The 20,050-nt window shown below is 38.2% G+C and overlaps 1 protein-coding gene across 4 annotated transcripts in view; it reads right to left on the bottom strand.

Annotated features, from left to right (window-relative positions):
* CSNK1G3 (casein kinase 1 gamma 3) overlaps nt 1-20,050 on the bottom strand; it is a 98,510-nt gene that overhangs the window by 29,234 nt on the left and 49,226 nt on the right. For all 4 annotated transcript variants that reach the window (XM_075741094.1, XM_075741096.1, XM_075741097.1 and 1 more), the window contains exons 6-7: nt 6,036-6,184; nt 4,491-4,725 (exon numbers count right to left, since the gene is read on the bottom strand). In XM_075741094.1, the coding sequence (XP_075597209.1) occupies nt 4,491-4,725; nt 6,036-6,184 (384 nt within the window). The remainder of the gene's footprint in view (nt 1-4,490; nt 4,726-6,035; nt 6,185-20,050) is intronic.

The raw sequence follows: 20,050 nt of genomic DNA, 5'->3' as shown, positions 1-20,050 counted from the left end.
CTTCTTGGAGATAGTCTAAAGCCACCTGGACACAGTTCTGGACAACCAGCTCTATCTTGCCCTACTTGAGCAGGGAGGTTGAACAAGATGACCTCCAGAGGTCCGTGCCAACCTCAACAATTCTGTGATTAGCAGTCCACTACTGGAATCTTTCTTTACTTGACAAGGGTCACTAGACACTTCTGTAATGAGGAAAAGAACCACAGTGGCCATGATGCTATGGCAAATGGGGATGCCGATATTTAAACTGTCCACTGCTAAAACACATAACCAGTCTCTTTTAATTTTGAGACATTTTCTGAGACTCAAACCAGCAGCTGAAGATCCACAAAACAGAATGAAGGTAATATCCTGATGCTCTGACGTATCAGTTGAAATAAGGAGAGAGTCTCCCCCCTCCTTTCCCCTGTCCACATGAAAACATGTGGGTAGACAGTTGAAAGCAAAGATAGTTGTCAGCTCTGAACTAGTCAATATCTAACGGAATCAACCTTTGGAGGCTATTGGCCAATGACAGTGGAAGATGAATATCAGATGTTAACACTGAGTTTGGACTTCCCCTTATATCCTGAAATTGCAGCCCTGTGGTAGGATAACTGCACACTTGTGTGTATCAACCCCTGAAACACAACACGTTTTCAGTGCAGTTTAGATTTCAATAAACTGAAGGTTTGTTAGCTTTAATACCTCATGCTAAAACCTACAGTTTTTCATAATTTTCATTATCCATTTGGTCTTCCTCTCCACAAAAGCTACTACCAATCATTACTCTTTCCTTCTACAAGTAAGCATCATCTTCAGTGGCCCAACCTACAATCTGCTATCACACAGCAAGCTATACATTTTAATCCAAAAGCTACAGTAAACTGCTATACAATTTCTTGTAAAATTTACTTTCATTTATTAAAAACTTTGAAATTCTTAAATGTTTTATCACTGTACTCAGAGAGATTAAACTATCTAGAATTAATACTAACAAACAATCTTTAAAGATAAGAACTACAAATATGGTAATTTGCATTTTTAACACTGTAGATTGCTTTGAGGACACTTAACTGTGTGAAAGTGCACACTATTACATCTTCCAAAGGAATCACTATTCATACTATTTTATAAAGATTATTTTTGCTTAAAAATCTTGCTCATCAGTGAAGAGCTGAGTAGAAAAGTATATGAAGACACTGACACGCTTCAGGCATTTAAAATATTCTGGAGAAGCACTGAATGTTTTGGAAACTAAATATGGAAACCAGGGCTATTTAAGTACTAAGTCGAAGTTCAGAACTTAGGCCCTTCTACTCCTCAGCTCTTTTGTCCATGACAACCTTGTTCACAAATTGCTTATTTGAAGGAAGGGTGCTTCCAGAATTCATTTATATTATGAGAAAAGGAAGTCGTATGAATGATAAATTCCCTCAAACTAGTCAAACTACCAAGACTCAACCTGCCAGCAAAAGGAAGACATTTCTCACCCATTTCATATCATTGGTTCAACTACAGCATGACAGTTTAACTTTGTATGTTGATTAACTTCTTTATGTACAAAAGCTTTAGTCGTAAAAAAGGAAAGTAAACTGGGTAACTGTTTCACAGCTGCTCCATTACATACAAACGCATTTACTAAGCTTAGCCAAGCAAGCTTGATGCAAGGATGCTCACAGAGCCAAAAGTCTTAACCGCTTTTCACAAGACTTGGTTATATTCCAGATATTAAATGTGACAAATAATATTGTTGAAATTTGTGCATTCCTGATGTATAAGTACAAAGAATTACACTGGTGCTTCATATACTTAGCAAAAACTATCTTTTACTTACTTTAATTAATTCCATACTTTCTACAGAAGCAATTCCAAAAACCTGGAAAGATGGGCACCACAGCCCAATCTCCCACCTTTAAAAAGGAAAGCAGCTCTTATTTTGTCTTATTTTCTGAATTTCCCTCTAAAAGCATGCATATAAAGAAGGGTGCCACCCTGTAAAGACATTTCCAGGATGTGGGACTGCCAATGAGATTTTAAAAGCAGCTCAAAAGGCTACCTTCAAAATCAGGTACCAGATGCAGAGGCAAGACAGTTACACATTAAACAGCACTTCTTCCATTCCCCCCCCCCCCCGCCCCCCAAAATGCAGTCTGTAAATATGTAAGAAGTTATTTAAATTTAGGTGTACAGTACCCAAATAGAACTCTTATCAAATGACAGGGATCAGCTTTCAGCAATTGTTTGATTCAGTGATTTCTGACCATATGCTTCTAAAAATTTGGAGATTTTACATGCACTGTTAATCTTACACATGGATGCATAACATAGCCATAGCTACACCTGCTTTTTTCTTCCTACTTAATGGAAAACTTTGAGGTTGTTTTAGGAATCTGTGTGGAGAACGCAAGATCAACTCATGCCAAAATCTGGAATGAACAGTAGAATTGGTTTGCACATCATGAAATTAAATCCTTCAGCTTCGCTTGTGAAGAAACTAAAAAGCCAGAGGTTGCAGAGATGCAAATCAGGTGAAATACAATTCAAAACTAATTTTAAAGTAATGTTTGGCCATGTGAAATCAATAGCCTTTTGAAATGACAACACAGAAAAACATCTTCATCAGTTAAATGTACCTGTTTAAGTCTGTTTTGAAGATTTGCAGGTTTTGTTTGATTTGGAAAAGCTCTATATTCTTTAATTTGCCTGGAGATACTGCAAATTTCCCCAGTTTGCTGTCCTGAAGTGCTGCTGAGTGATGTGTCATAAACACAGATCTGTATTTGCCATGGAATGCACTAAACAGCAATTGTATATATTCTTCCTCTACATTTTCATAGAAAAGGCATATCTGAAGCTAGTTTAGTAGTCAAGAAAGTTAGACAAGTCTTTCACCCCAATTTATTTTTAGACTAAGGCAGGCACTGAGAGAAAAGCAGACATAGGAGGAAGAGCCTCATACCAATTCAGTAAAAAAATTTTTGCCTATAGATGAGGTAACTCAATTCCTTTTATAAAAAAGACATAAAGGCTAAACACACATGCCTAATCTTAATTCTTTAAAGGAAACCTATTATGCCTTTATTATAAAAAATATATCAAATTGAACTACATTTGAGGTGCTGGAGCATGCCCAAGGAAGAGCTATGAAGCTGGTGAAGGGTCTAGAGCACAAGTCTGATGAGGAGGGGCTGAGGGAACTGGGGCTGTTTAGCCTGGAGAAAAGGAGGCTGAGGGGAGACCTGATCGCTCTCTACACCTACCTGAAAGGAGGTTGTACCAAAGTGTGTGTTGGTCCCTTCACCCAAGTAACAAGTGATAGGACAAAAGGAAATGGGGGGAAGTTGCACCAGGGCAGGTTTAGATTGGATGATAGGAAAAATTTCTTCACTGGAAGTATTGCCAAGCACTGGAACAGGCTGCCCAGGGAAGTGGTTGAGTCACCATCCCTGGAGGTATTTAAAAGATGCGTACATGTGGTGCTTGGGGACATGGTTTAGTGGTGGCCTTGGCAGTGTTAGGTTTATGGGTGGACTTGATGATCTTAAAGGTCTTTTCCAACCTAAATGATTCTGTGACTCTACGTGTTAACATAATTTCATCAGCTATGACTACTAACCACAAGCTACAATGATCTGGTATTATTGATAAAATACCTTATTACTAGCTGGAAAATTTGAATGGTTTCTCATTTGCCGTATTAACATGAAGTATCTTTGAACCATTAAATACTGTGCAACATTTTTTATGACCAATTCAAAGAGCAACCTAAGTAGTGATTACCCTGCAATGATATGCAACTGGTTTACACAAATTCAAAGGTGTCAAACCTGGTTAGACTAGAAAACCTCTACATAACTGGAATAAACAAAGACCGCTTCAAGTGCTCATGCATGTTTTTCCAGCTAAATTTATTAGTTCCATAATAACTTACCTCTCTATACATAGCCTGTCATTTCTTTAGCTCATCATATTTACAACACTAGCATAACCTTTAACTACTCTGACAAAGCAACATTAACATATGACCAGTCAAAAAAAAAAAAAATCAAGAAATTAGCACCAAATATAAGCTACTTTTATTCCATTACATGCTACATTTCAACAGGATTAAAAACTGGCAACATAGCATTGAAAACCTGTATTGTTACAATCTATTCACTTTGATATCTTTAATAAGCATATCTATTTCCCCCCCCCCACACTCCACCACGGTATACTTCTAATGTGAAGATGTTATGATACAAAAAGATACTCATCTTTCTTTTATGGATATCTAACCAAAATAACATAATCATTTGCTGAGACATGACCATGATGATTAGAGACCCAGAGAACCTTATTCCCATAAATAGTATTTCCATAAGGACAAACTATAATTTTGCACAGTACACAAAACTTGCAGTTCTTAATGACCACAGACTGAAAAAAATTACAAGTTGAAAACAAAACTATTTCAGACAAATGACAGCTCTTGAATTCTTGTTTCTGTACTTAAAAGACACACGTACCTTTTCCTAAATGGGTATTTATACTCATGTATCTAGCCGTTCCTGTAAGGCTCTTGTGTTCTCGATACGGTATGTGCTTCTTTGTTTCTGGATCTATATATTCCTTTGCCAAACCAAAATCTATAATATGAATGATTTGCTGGGTTCTATGTCCAGGTCGTCCTATCAAGAAGTTCTCAGGTTTTACATCTCTGTATATCAAGTTCTTTGAATGGACATATTCCATACGAGAAATCTTTAATAAAAGGAAAAAACAACAGGAAGTTTAGTTTAAGCTTCAGGTTGCCAGGTTAAATTGTGATAGAAGCTAAACATCTTATACTGATTTTACATTTAGAAGAAAACACCCCTCCTTTCACCTTAAAACCAAAGAGCTATTGCTCTTAAATAGGCATCTCCCAGTTATAAAGTCAATGAAAATTGTATGCATCCCCTAAGCACATTCCATACATCACATTGTGTATGGAAACTTTCACACTTGACATTAGACAGGAATCAGTATATTACAGAAGTTATCTTCTTTAAGAACAGCTGGCACCAAGTGTGTTTCATGCACATTAAAACTATAACCAGAAAGTACATCATCAAGCAGCGAGCAGAAAAGTTCCACGTAGATCTATTACATGTTAAAGGAATAAACAAGAGAAGCACTGAAAGTTCACCACTATGCATATAACCTCCATTCTAGCTGCATCACTTTCTATCAAAATTTATATATTCAGAAAGGAACAGCAAATATTGAATAAAGATGATCATTGGAACTGTGATGGTTTCAGCATTTTAAAAAATGAACTGTCATTTTGGCTGTAAATAAGCTGAGTACACCTATGTCTATAGCCGCAGGCCTATTACCCAATTACAGTTGTGTTTTAAACAGCTATTTTTACTCTTTATGGGTAAAAATATCACTACTTATTTAGGGAAGTGGAAGTTCAGTATCATCAATATTTCATAAGGACTTATTGAAAACACATTGTATTAAGGTAAACATGCAAAGCCTTATTTTTCTTTATTTTTTTGCACTTATACCCACCCTCAAGTGGGAACCAAATCAGGAAATCTTCAAAAAAGGGACAAATTAGTCATTGAATAATTTTGTGCTATTTTAGTATTTCTAGAAAGGTTTGGGGGATTTTTTTGTTTATTTGTTTGCTTTCATTCTGAGAATGTCCAGGAAAAATATTTATGCTATTTAGGAGTCCCATCATCCAACTGCTTTCATGGATTAAAATTATTTTTATTTCATGAAGGTTCTCTTTTTAATTATGTCAAAATAAAATTCATTATTTCAGTTTGCGATTAGGAGAATTCAGAAGACATAATGAAACTACATTCATGCAATTAGTCTTGAAAAACTAGAACAAAGTAAACAAAAGTGACATAAGACAGTCTTCCTGCTAAAACTATCACAGGGTCTTTAAAAGCCACCAACATCAATTTAAAACATGGGAAGTGCAAATCTCTTAAGTGAAATAAGCATTTAATCTATTGAAGACTGACTTAGTTATTCTAATGAACACTCAAATTAATATCTATTCTACTTACCAACTGTATGGCTATCATAAGAACGGTTTTAAGAGAAAATGTCCTACCACACAAGTCAAATAAATCTTCCAGACTAGGTCCAAGTAGTTCTAGCACCATAGCATTATATTTGCCACATGGGCCAAAATAGTAAACCTGAGGTATTCCATCTGTAAAACAAAGATACAAAGTAATTACAAGGGGTTAAATAAGATTGTTGAACATATCAATAACATTCCTATCTAATTTTAAGTTGCTATTAAGTTAAAAACACATTTTTCACACAAAAGCAACAATAAAACCTCATAAAAACTATAGGTAAAAGATACAACAGGTCTAATGAAGGTGGTACCAGTTTTATTAAATATTTTATGAATATTACATGCTTGACCTGTGAAAGATTTAAAGCTTTTTATATATAAAAAAATCATAACCTATCTGTTCATTTTGTAACAGTAACTTGAAAAAGAATTTATAAAGGTATGGAGGTTTAAATAAGCTCCTTTTCAAAAAATAGGCATTTAAATTAAACTCTTAATATTAATGCTATGACAAACCTACATTCACAAATAAACCCACCTTATTTTCTATAGAAATCAATTTAAAAATCCAAAAGAGATTAATGAATCCTCAAGTCTAATGAGATATTAAGTCAAGTTTTAAATACATCATCAAAATAAAAATACTATAGGTGACAAGTCATCACTTGTTAATATTAATTTTTTTCCAAATACAAGCATTTTCTACTTAAATTTGCATTGGAGGGCATCTCCTGTCTTCTCTTCCTCCATTATCTTTGGTTTCTGTTTAGATAGCACATAAAAGAAAACATTTTTCTTAAATGTGAGTTAGTCCATTAAAAATCTAAACACCACTCAGTGGAAGTTTGGATTGGGGGGGTTTTTTGTGTTTGTTTTTTTAATCTAGCTTTCTAGTAAAATGTATGGTAGACTGAGATTTATTAATTCAAACCTTATGAAGGACAGGGATTTTTTAATGTAATCGTAAGAACAGATGAGAAAGGAAATTTTTGGAAGTCTCAAGGAGAACCTGCGATAAAGTTTCATCCCGATTTCACTTCTGAGGTATCACACCAGACACCACTCTGAACTTCTTAAATTGTTTCAAAAATTGATTTCCAGAAGGAGTCCATTAAAATTATTAAAATTATTTGGAAAAAATATTAATATTATATGTAAGAAAAGGATCTTTGAATAAAACAATTTCAGATTTAAAATTTTATATTAACAGACACAAATTTTTAAGTTTTATTTGTGCTTGGTTTTTTACTTAGAAAATTATTAAAATAAAAATTAATTTCAGAACAAAACATACATCATTTCCAAACAAAATATATAGGAATAAAAAGATCCCACTGTATGATCAGGTAACAATCTCTTAAATACTCTGTAAACAGGTATAAACCACACCTACCTAGGAGGGCAAAAGGCAAATTTAGTGTTAAAGCTACATTTGTTTACGAATCTTGCATGGACTCTAAAATGTGAACTGTCACTCTGATACTTTATTTCTAAATCTAACATTTTTCATGATGTAAAGTGTTATGTTCTCTAACACAAAACACTTGAAGAATACGTTAATTTGCTGTTCATAAAAACTACACAAAATGGAGACCGTACTGTTGTGTCAAAAAGATTATTTTTTGTTGTGCTTTTGATGGCAGCATTCCAGAAAGCCTGGCAGGAACACATGCTTAGGGTACACATTTCCTCACACAGCTGGTGATACGGAGGCCATAAATGTCTTGAAAACTAGGGCTAGAAGTCACATGCGTTGCATTGAGAAGATTCCCTTACTATCTAGTCCGTTAACAGAATCATTGGACAAAGTTCTCTTGATGTGCACAGCTTAGACCAGCAAAACTACGCTATCTGAAAAAATTACTTCTTTTCCCTGAACAGAAGCATAACATGCACGTACATATAACAAGGCTTCTCCTGGCACAGCAGAAGAATCAGTTAAATATGTTTAACAAATCAGTTAAAGGTATCTAAACCTTTAGTAGAGACAACCAACGTTCAGTTTAAGTTCACAGTGCACATAAGATCACCCACTTCATTAGAAAGTGATTCCTGAAAGAATATTTGACAAATAAATGCAGGCATCAAAAGACTGGAAATGTTCTTTAATATTCTCAAGCACTGCATTTACAATTGCTCTAGACACAATGCCATGTTCATGTATTTTCATATATACTCATATACTTTATCAATTCAGTGAACAGCACGTATATTCAAAAAATTAATACAAAAATACTCTGCTCTTCTGGAATTTATAGCTTTATATAAACACCTGACTTAAGAAACCAGGAAATCCAGAAGATTGAAAATATCAGTATTTAAAGTCTTATGATCCAATTTTACTTTTGCCTTTTTGTATATACGCATTATGTGACTATATAATTACAAAAAGCTTGGTATCATTGCCTCTATTCATCTCACACTTCCTCATATGCACAGGACCTCTTCCTCATTCTGCAGAATAAAGTTTGTTCTCATAAGGAAGCTAGTTATTGTGGATTGTTTTTGCTTTTCAGTATGTATCCTCTGTGCCTCGTTTACTCTAAATATTAAAATACTCTGAAAACATATTTTTCCTTTCATGTAAGCTTTTTCTACGGTGTTCACTGTTACAATACTGTACCATAAAGAACTACAAAATATATTTTCAGAATACTGTTATGAAACACTAGAATTCACCTTTCTCTGTAGAGCAAATGTAAGCTTAAAAATGAAAACATCCCTAAGTCTGGGTGTATTTTGAGGTACATCAAGTCACAAGTTTTTCATACCTTACTACAGTGTTACTTACACTCAAGGTGCATATTTGTAATTGTGTCCAGTACAGTTTTGGTAAAAAAAAAAACCACAAAACTTACCAGTTTTAGCAAAACTAAAAGCAAATGAATGCAGCATTTTTTAAGAGCATTTTCACTAATCTCTTTTCCTACAAATGAGAATAATGAAAACATAACCACTAAAAATCCCATTTAACTGTTCAATTTTCTGAAGACTAGAGCTTCCATTTATTTTTTAAATATGCATAATCAAGCCCCTATCTATACTAATATACTTAACATGCTTAATCATACCCATTTCAGAAGGACTTCACAAGAGTAGCTTATTGCGACTAATGAAGGAGCACAGAACACACTGCACACTACATCAGAACAGATTATCATAGAATCATAGAATGGTTTGGGTTGGAAGGGACCTTAAAGATCACCTAGTTCCAACCCCCCTCCTGCAGGCAGGGACACCCTCCTCTAGACCACGTTGCCCAAAGCCCCATCCAACCTGGCCTTGAACACTTCCAGGGATGGGGCCTCCACAACCTCTCTGGGCAACCTGTTCTAGTGCCTCACCACTCCAACAGTAAAGAATTTCTTTCTAACATCTAATCTAAACCGACCCCCCCCTTCAACTTAAACTCATTCCCCCTTGACCTGTCACTATACTCCCTGATAAACAGTCCCCCTCCATCTTTCCTGTAGGCCCCCTTCAGGTACTGGTAAGCCGCAATTAGATCTTCCTGGAGCCACCTTTTCTCCCGGCTGAACAACCCCAGCTCTCTCAGCCTGTCCTCATAGGAGAGGTGCTCCAGCCCTCTGCTGATCAGCTTCGTGGCCCTCCTCTGGACTCTCTCCAACAGCTCCATGTCTCTCCTGTACTGGGGCCCCCACAGCTGGACACAGTACTCCAGGTGGGGTCTCACAAGAGTGGAGTAGAGGGGCAGGATCACCTCCCTTGACCTGCTGGTCACACTTCTTTTGATGCAGCCCAGGACACGGTTGGCTTTCTGGGCTGCAAGCGCACACTGCTGGCTCATGTTGAGCTTCTCATCAATCAATACCCCCAAGTCCTTCTCCTCGGGGCTGCTTTCAATCCATTCCTTGCCTAGCCTATAGTCACGCTTGGGATTGCGCTAACCCACGTGCAGGACCTTGCACTTGGCCTTGCTGGACTTCATGCGGTTCGCACGGGCTCACCTCTCCAGCCTGTCAAGGTCCCTCTGGGTGGCATCCCTTCCCTCCAGCGTGTCGACCACACCACACAGCTTGGTGTCATCAGCAAACTTGCTGAGGGTGCGCTCAATCCCATTGTCCATTACATCAACAAAGATGTTAAACAGTGCCGGTCCCAGTACCGACCCCTGAGGAACGCCACTCGTCACCGTTCTCCACTTGGACATTGAGCCGTTGACCACAACTCTTTGAGTGCGACCATCCAGCCAATTCCTTATCCACCAAGAGGTCCATCCATCGAATCCATGTCTCTCCAATTCAGAGACAAGGATGTCATGCAGGACAGTGTTAAATGCCTTGCACAAGTCCAGTCAGATGATGTCAGTTGCCCTTCCCTTACCCACCGATGCTGTAACCCCATCATAGAAGGCCACCAAGTTTGTCAGGCACGATTTGCCCCTAGTGAAGCTGTCTTGGCTGTCACCAATCACCTCCTTATTTTTCCATGTGCCTGAGCATAGTCTCCAGGAGGGTCTGCTCCATGATCTTGCCAGGAACAGAGGTGAGACTGACCGGCCTGTAGTTCCCTCGGTCTTCCTTTTTTCCCTTCTTAAAAATGGGAAGATAGTGTTTTTAATTCCAAAAAGATCATCCCTAATTATTAGATAATGGATCAGAAAAGATATTGTGCACATAATGGGATATTGTAACTCTAGAATTCAAGTTTTCTGCCTCCACGTTCTGGTATAGTGGAATCACACATGGAAAAGTGGATGTATCTGTAGCAGCAAATTATCCAACAGATGCACAGAAACCTAAGTAAAAAAAAAAAAAAACCACCCAAGAAACACAAACCACCATATAAAGAGAAAGAAAAGCACTGGGAATTTGGAAGAAACAGCACCCCTTGTAATGGCCTGAGACATATTCTGAGAATCTCTGTTCCTCTATTTGCACGTTTAAAGACATTAACTCCAAAATTTTCTCAAGAGAAGTTAGTCTCCTCTAGTACCACTACATCTGCTCTGTGTCTCTTTATAACATTTTAAAATAATAAACACAGTTCAAAAATACAGAAGCCAGAAGACTTTTGGGCTTCGTCTAGATTTAAAGAACTCATTTGCATGACTACATGCTAGTAAAAGAGGAAACATTTGTAGAAAGGTATTTTTGACATTGTCAGATTTGTAGGCAGAGTTGCCAGTTTCAGAAGTCTGTTTATACATGATGTCAAAAACACCCTTTAACTCTTTTACCACATCCTATAATGAAAGCACCACAGCCACTCCTGTGAAATATACCTCCAGGGCAGAGAGTTTGTGTTTCAGCTATGATCAATTTCATTTTATTTAACATGCCAATAGTAGTACTTATACTACCTACAACACTTTATCTGCTAATTAGACAAAAAACTCCAGAATACCCTAAAATTGTGTTTAACACAATAAGTTGTACCTTCTGCAAGGCAGATACGGAGTATTATGTCTAAAATTCCCTGTGTTTATAAAAACATTTCATATTAATAGTTCAAAGTACTAGAAGTTTGGGGGGTTGTTTTTTAATCAAAATAGTCTCACTGCTTTTGCTCAAAAACAATAACCTACCATCATTTTGCTATTTGCATTATTTCTTCATGTCTCTAGATCTCTAGAAAAGACAGAAAGTAACATATCAGTAATAAAGAGCATCTGGGTTTTCTTTCCGCACAATAAAGATATAAATGTAAGCTCCTTTATATAAATCTTTAAGAAAAATAGGGTAAATTGGAAAAACAAAGAAACTTTCACTTCTATGAAATTAATAATTCACCTTTTTCTTGACAGGATATTCCAACACTTATTACCAATTAAGAGTGTGTATTTTATTTCCATTTTGATTTAGTCTGACTTCAACCACTGAAGCTCTTTGGTGTAAGAATATAAGAAGGAAATACTCAGAACTTGTAAGACACATCCCACTTGTAAGACAGTCTTTTTTCCGTGGAATTAAAGAAGTCAGTGTTCTTAGGTATCTTGCTCAATAATGTACTTTGATTACTATTCAATCCTTCCTATTAGCTTGACAGATCTTCTGCCTCACTCTCAAAAATCCTTTTTAAAAAGAAGTACCGCCCGAACTATGTGCAGAATTCAATCCTTGTCACACTAATGTTACTATAAGCCAAAAAATAATATCAAATACTTCCATTAAATTACTTTTAACACTAGAATATCTAATTCCTCTCTAGGTTTACAACTCTGAATACAGTATCCTTATTTTCAGACATGACTCACATTTGCTTATCCCTAGATATTTATACTTACAAGTAAAACACTTTCATCTTAATGGCCTCAGTTTACTAAAGTTATCTACCCTGCTTTATGTGACTGCCCTATCATAAGATTGTAAATCCATTTTAGGTCAGTATCACTCTCAATCCCATTTTACTCATGGCAAAAATCAAGAAAGTCTTGACTTGGAAATTCACTACTTGAATATTGTTTGGATTGCAGTTTCTTTTTCTAGAAAAGTTAATTTTCACTAACCACCTGAAACATTGGTGCTGTACACCAGTGGTCTCGAAAATAGAGTGCACACACTCAAAAAGTGCACAAGATTATCCATTGGGGTGCTGGAAAAAAATATGAGAACTTATATTTACTTTTTATCTAAAAATAAGAAACTAAGCTTTGCTCATATTAGATGTATGGTTTGACAATGGAGCCCTCAAGTCAGATGGTTATGTCACATATGGTACACACAGGAGATATCCTGGCAGAAGAGTGGGAATGCGGAGATGATGACAGTAGTGTATTTGTTTGTTTGCTCACTTTTGGCTTACTGCAGTTTACATGTGCCCAGTTAAGTGAAGACTACCACATTGTGTTTATCAGATCAAGAAAATGGCATTAAGTATTCTGTATAAATTACCATGCTGTGACAAAAATTGTGCATCATCATCAAAATATCATAAAAATCATCATCAAAAATATCAAATAGGGGCACATATCATCCAACTAGTCATTTTTTCCACAACTGTGTACATTGCAATACCTCCAGTATTTTACTATTAGTAAGTCAGACTTACACTTTGCTTCATATTCAAAGAGTAGAAAAGGAAAACAAGTGTTGGGTTTTTTTTTCTCTCCTGTTCCCAGTTTCTTAGCACCAAATAATGAGTTATTGAATAGAACCACCTCTGTCACCTGTCAAGACTGGTCAATCACTCAAATGCTTTAGTCCACCATGTTTAGGTACATGATGTCCAGAATGTTTTTAAGGCTGACAGGTCTGTCTTCCTCTATAATGATGACAAGATAAAAACATTAGAATAAAGAAAGCATTGGTAGATTACGACTGTATCTGTCAAACATCTTTAACAAAAAGAGAATCGAGTAGAAGTTATTTCTAGTTCATGACCATTATCCCCCTTGGTTGGTCTTTTTCAAGAACTTCAACATCAAACCTGATTTAAGCCTAAGCCTACATGCTGTTCACTGCAATTATCTAATGCAATATACATAAAGACTAGCAGGAACATAGATCTGTGTCTTAAAGCAAAAAATCCAGCTACTTGCTTTAACACAGATACTACACAGTAGTCTCAATTATTGCATATGTGTGTCCTCATTCAGAGAAACAAAACAAAACAAAAACTTGATAAACAAGCAGCAGAGACTGTCAAAGAAATATGTAACACGCAGGTCAATGGCAATAACACTTGTATTCAACCTTGTGTTCCCAATCTACCACTGACTTAATTTTGAGCCATATCTTGGCAAAATATCTCTATAAAATACAACCTAAATTTGTAAAGCTATTAAGCAAGTAAGCAGCTTTTCAGTTTCCTTTTAGAGTTTCCTCTAATCCAGTCAAGAAACACACCTACTGATGCAATCTGCATTATATCTTATTGTTAGATTGTTTGTTAAATCAGATCCATAAATGCCAGTAAAATACACAAGATTGCATTTGCAGAACAAGCTGCTCTGTATTCAGCTTCCTACACCCCACTATCTTTTATTTCTAGTTTTAATTTTCATATATGGTAATTCATTAGACACAAGCAAAATACCCTAAACTGAGTAGATCAAAGATTTGCAGTAACAGCCATCTTCCATGGCACATTCATACTGGTACTCTGTCAAGGATGCAATTCAACAACCTGCCACAAACACAGGTATTCCCTACTAAGACTACAGAGTCTGGCCTGAAATCTCTGAAAGTGATCAAAAAATCCAAGATAGTGCCGTATGTGGCTTTTCACTTAAACTAAAGCAGCACACACAAAATCATGCACATACATAACCAAAGCAGCATAAACAGAAGGCCACACAATCTCAGAAAATGTAGCACCTTATGGCTACTGAAAACATGATCATGCATGCACTGTAAAACCCTAAACATGGAATGAGACACTATATAAGCAGTATGACTTGAGCACTGCTAAAATGCCATGTTGGAGGCATGCACCGCAACACTTAGACTTTCTTATTTACAAATATAAGAATATGCTTGCAAATATAAGAAACAGTAATATTTTTCCATTAAAATAGTTCTAATATAACTAGTTACTTATGTTACTAAAAAAGAATTAGACATGCATTTTTATTGTAAGCCTTATCAAATACCCATTTATCTAACCTTCACAATTTTTTGTGAACCATACCATCAAGCCTCCTTCACAGCTATCCATTATATTTTATACAAAAAAACATTGATTACTCTCTACAATCTGTGTGTGATGTCATATTCCAAAAATCAATACAAATATTTTTATACCACCAGGCTTCTTATGGTCAGTAATGATTGCTTCTCAGAAACACTGAAATGTGCACCTATAAGTTACATTTAAATTTATGCAGTTGCCATTCTTACCAGATTTCTTATTCTAGGGAAAAAAATTACTTTAAATATAAACTGAAAAATTCTGTGCATTTCCTTAAGCCAAATGCTAGAAAGGACTGGCATAAAATAAGAAAAACTGCCAATAACATTTTCTTCTATGTTTTGTTGGACTACACTTAAAATAAATTCGTCATTATCATCATCGTTCATTCACTTAAATTTCTCAATAGCAATCTGAGATACCATGTCTTCTCCCATATAAAAGTAGCATTTTTAGTGGTTCACAGTGGAAAAATTTAAAAAATCACCTATCACTATCTTAAATACTAAAAAATATCAGTACCAATGTCTGTCTCATGCATTCTATATCCTGAACAGAGTTGTAAAAAAAAAAAAAAAAAAAAAAAATTTAAAAGGTGTCACTGAACATTCAAATCACTCTCTCACACACACACTCAAGCTGGTCTGAACTGAAATTAGATGAAGAACCACATTTTCATTACCATAAATATTTTTGTCTTTACCTACAGGAAAAACCACTGACCACTGAAGTACTGAACTTCACTCTTGCCCTTCAGTCCAAACACCTTTTCAACACAGAAAACAAGGGAAAAACTACAAACAGCAACATCTACCCTACCAGTCAACATTAAACTGTGTATAAGGTACCTTATAACAAAGAAGTGTTCAATCTCAAGCCTTAAGGCACTCTGCACCAAAAAAAATTCAGAAATTCAGAGTATTTCAAACTGACTTTGTAACATTTCCCAACCAAAACACAGTCGTCAATTTGGAGAATCCTGACATGCTCGAAATGCTAAAATAAATATTCTACTGGGCCTGATGAACAAAATAGTGAGCACACTCCACTCCTCTACAACAGCAGTTGACCACCATGCACAAATGCTTAGTACTTCCATGGCTGCAACTTCTCAGGATTCCATACAGACTTGTTCTTACACGAACAGTGTTTACTAGCCAATACGTACACAAGTGATCTGGTAACTTTTCTATATCTTCCAAAATCATATTATGCCAGCACTGCAATCTTCGTCAACCACTAATCCAATGTAACTTCTTCATTACCACTGTCCAAGTGGTATGATCCTATTATGTCTAAGGAAGGTTCTCATGACTTCAGAACTGAAAAAACATATATTTAGATAGCAATGCAGAACGCATTTACCACATGACTGTTAGTACGAAAGCATGGAAAAGATTCTCATGTACAGAATGCAATACTTAGCATTCATTTCACACCACCCATAATCTTATAAATACAACACCTTTTCCATAGTACACAAATATATAACTTATACATGCACCAGCCAATGGTCGCTCTGCAAGAAAAGTGTTTGTCAGTTTTAAGAGTGGAAGTGTTAACTAGACTTTAGCTAAAAGAACAGAAGTATAAAAGTTAAGAAAACTAAAATACCTTTAACGGTACCGAGCATCCACCTTCTCTGAAGCGTTAATACAGCAGTTTCAGAAGTAGGATAATCCACAGCCAGACTTTTGTCTCTTTCAAAAATGACCTTAAATGAAAAACTAAAATCTAACAATAGATACCCCTTGTTACTATAGGCAGGTACTACAGTAACAGTCTGTTCTTAGTAATAACAGCAGCATTACAGACACAAGATCTACTAAGGCAGGTTAAGCAGCAGAAACTGCCTGCCATTCTTTTGTTCCACTTGTCAGACAGGTAAGTATAAAAGAGTCCTTACTCACTTGTAAACAATCCCAGCCATTATTATTAATGACCCACAGATTTATTAAGAGGTGTTAGAAAAATCAAACAGGAAAAGTTGAATAGCTTTTACGCTCTTCAACACATAACAGTACATAACCTCTTTAATATCTACACAGCCTCCTTTTTGCAAAAGGGAACTGAACCATATTGTAAATACCTACCTGTCAAAGAAATAAAGCATTTTAATACTTTTCACTGATAAGGTTTATAAATTGTACATTTGTCAATTCTTTCTGGGGTGCCGTGTCACCACAGGACTTGCTTTTCAAGGCCCTGGATAGTGTTCTGGGCAGTGGCATGGGATGTATTTCCAGCCACCCGGTGGCTACTTCCACCATTGTAAGTACACAGCACTTGCCTTGGTGGGTTTGTGGGAGTGTGGTGTAACCAATCTGCATGGACTCCATGTATTTATTGCAGCCATCATTCTCCGTACCAGAGAGGCTTTAACCGCTTGGCTTGCTTGACTGCAGTGCATCTTTCACATTCATGGATGACCTGTGCAACAGCATCCACGGTCAAGTGCACCCCTCGATCACAAGCCCATCTATATATGGCATCCCTTCCTTGATGGCCTGAGGTGTCGTGGGCCCATCGAGCTATAAATAACTCGCCCTTATGTTGCCAGTCCACATCCACCTCAGCCACTTCAGTCTTAGCAGCCTGATCCACCTGCTGGTTGTTTTGATGTCCCTCAGTGGCCCAACTCTTGAGTACGTAAGCGGGATGTACTTTCACAACCAGCTTCTCTAACTGGGCAGCAGTAACTTGCCACAATCGGGCAGCCCAGATGGGTTTGCCTCTGCGTTGCCAGTTGCTCTGCTTCCATTGTTCTAACCATCCCCACAGGGCATTGGCCACCATCCATGAGCCAGTATAGAGACAGAACACTGCATGTTTTTCTTGTTCAGCAATGTCTAAAGCCAGCTGGATGGCTTTCACCTCTGTAAACCGGCTCAATTCACCTTCTCCTTCAGCGGCCTCTGCAACTCATCATGTAGGACTCCATACAGCAGCCTTCCACCTCTGAAGCTTTCCTAATATGCAACAGGCATACTGCTTCTCATTTTCTGGTAGTTTATTATACAGTGGAATCTATTCAGCACGTCATCTCCTCCTCAGGCCATATTCTTACATCTTTCCCTTCTGGCCAGTCTGTGATCACTTCCAGAATTCCTGGGTGACTGCGGCTTCCTCTTCAAGCCCACTGACTCCACATAGAATCAGCTGCACGGTGTGTACAGGGGGCTCTCTCTCTGAACATTTCCAGCCCAGCACCATCAGTCAGGGTGCCAGGAGGAGCTTGTGCTTCAGTACCAACCACCTCTGAGGTGGATCAAACCCCTTCATATGCTGCCTGTATCTCTTTTTCAGCTGGAGTGTGTCAGGCCTCAAATCCTCTGTATCCTGACTGCAAAACCCCAGGGGTCAACCTCAAGTTTCCCTGGTGCTTTCTTCCAGAGAGTTCAGATACAGCCATTCTCCCCGGCTCCAGTGTACACCACATTTTTTATATCTGGTCCTTTTCGGACTGGCTCTATGGCTACTGCATGAACCATTTCCTATCAATTTGTTCAAAGGCTTGTCATTGCTCAGGGCCCCATTTGAAATCACTCTTCTTCTGGGTCACCTGATAGAGAGGTCTTACAATCAGACTGTAATTTGGAATATGCATTCTCCAGAAACCCACAATACCTAAGAAAGCTTGTGTTTCCTTTTTGTTAGTTGGTGGAGACATTATTTTGTTGATTGCATCCATTGGGATCTGACAATGCCCATCTTGCCACTTTATTCCTAGAAACTGGATCTCCTATGTAGGTCCCTTGACCTTGTTTTATGGCAAAACTGGCTTTCAGAACCATTTGGACTATCTTCTTTCCTTTCTCAAAAACTACTTCTGCTGTGTTGCCCCATACAATGATGTCATCAATGTATTGCAGATGTTAGTTCAACAAGGCCAAGTACAAGGCCCTGCACGCGGGTCGGTGCAATCCCAAGCACGACTATAGGCTGGGTGGAGAATGGGATTGAGAGCAGCCCTGAGGAGAAGGACTTGGGGGTATTGATTGATGAGAAGCTCAACATGAGCCGGCAATGCACGCTTGCAGCCCAGAAAGCCAACCGTGTCCTGGGCAGCACCAAAAACAGTGTGACCAGCAGGTCGAGGGAGGTGATCCTGCCCCTCTACTCCACTCTTGCGAGACCCCACCTGGAGTACTGCATCCAGCTCTGGGGGCCCCAGTACAAGAAAGACATGGAACTGTTGAAGCCAGTCAAGAGGAGGGCCATGAAGGTGATCAGAGGGCTGGAGCACCTCTCCTGTGAGAACACACTGAGAGAGTTGGGGTTGTTCAGCCTGGAGAAGGCAAGGCTCTGGGAAGACCTTATAGCAGCCTTCCAGTACCTGAAGGAGGCCTACAGGAAAGATGGAGAGGGACTGTTTACAAGGGCATGTAACGATAAGACAAGAGGTAACGGGTTTAAACTAAGAAAGGGTAGATTTAGATTAGGTGTTAGGAAGAAATTCTTTACTGTGAGGGTGGTGAGGCACTGGAACAGGTTGCCCAGAGAAGCTGTGGATGCCCCATCCCTGAAGTGTTCAAGGCCAGGTTGGATGGGGCTTTGGGCAACCCCTTCTAGTGAGGGTGTCCCTGCCCATGGCAGGGGGGGTTGGAACTAGATGATCTTTGAGGTCCCTTCCAACCCAAACCATTCTATGATTTTATGTTCTGGAGCTTCACCCCATTCCAGTGCAGTCTGGATCAGTCCATGACAAATGGTGGGGCTGTGTTTCCACCACTAGCGCAGTCGGTTCCATGTGTACTGGACGCCCCTCCAAGTGAAAGCAAACTGTGGCCTGCACTCTGACACCAAAGCGATTGACAAAAAACACATTCATGATACCAACCGTGGCATACCACTGGGCTGCCTTTGACTCCAGTTCATACTGAAGTTCCAGCACGTCTGGCACGGTAGCACTCAGCAGCAGCATGACTTCAGTCAGGCCACGATAGTCTGCTGTCAGTCTCCACTCTCCATTAGACTTCTGCACTGGCCTTTCGGGACTGTTAAAGGGTGAGCGGGGTCTGCTGATCACTCCCTGGCTCTCCAGTTGACAAATCAGCTTATGGAAAGGAATCAGGGTGCAATATTGCTGCCGGTGCACTGTTGTGGTAGTGACTGGCATCTGCTGCTCTTTGACCCTGAGCAACCCCACAACAGAAGGGTCCTCCAAGAGATCGGGCAAGGTAGACAGCTGTTTAATTTCCTCTGACTCCAAGGAGCTATATCCAAAGCCCACCAGCACCTTTTGGGTCCTTGAAATACCCTCTCTGGAGGCAGTCTAAGTCAAGGATGCACAGAGCCCCTGGGCCAGTCACAATGGGGTGCTTCTGTCACTCATTCGCAGTTAGACTCACTTCAGCCTCCAGTATAGCTAGCTGTTGGGATCTCCCTGTCACTCCAGAAATA

Source organism: Balearica regulorum, chromosome Z (genome assembly GCF_011004875.1).
Source record: "Balearica regulorum gibbericeps isolate bBalReg1 chromosome Z, bBalReg1.pri, whole genome shotgun sequence".
Taxonomy (NCBI): domain Eukaryota; kingdom Metazoa; phylum Chordata; class Aves; order Gruiformes; family Gruidae; genus Balearica; species Balearica regulorum.
Note: the sequence above shows the minus strand (reverse complement) of the source record. Positions and strands in the feature narration are given on the sequence as shown.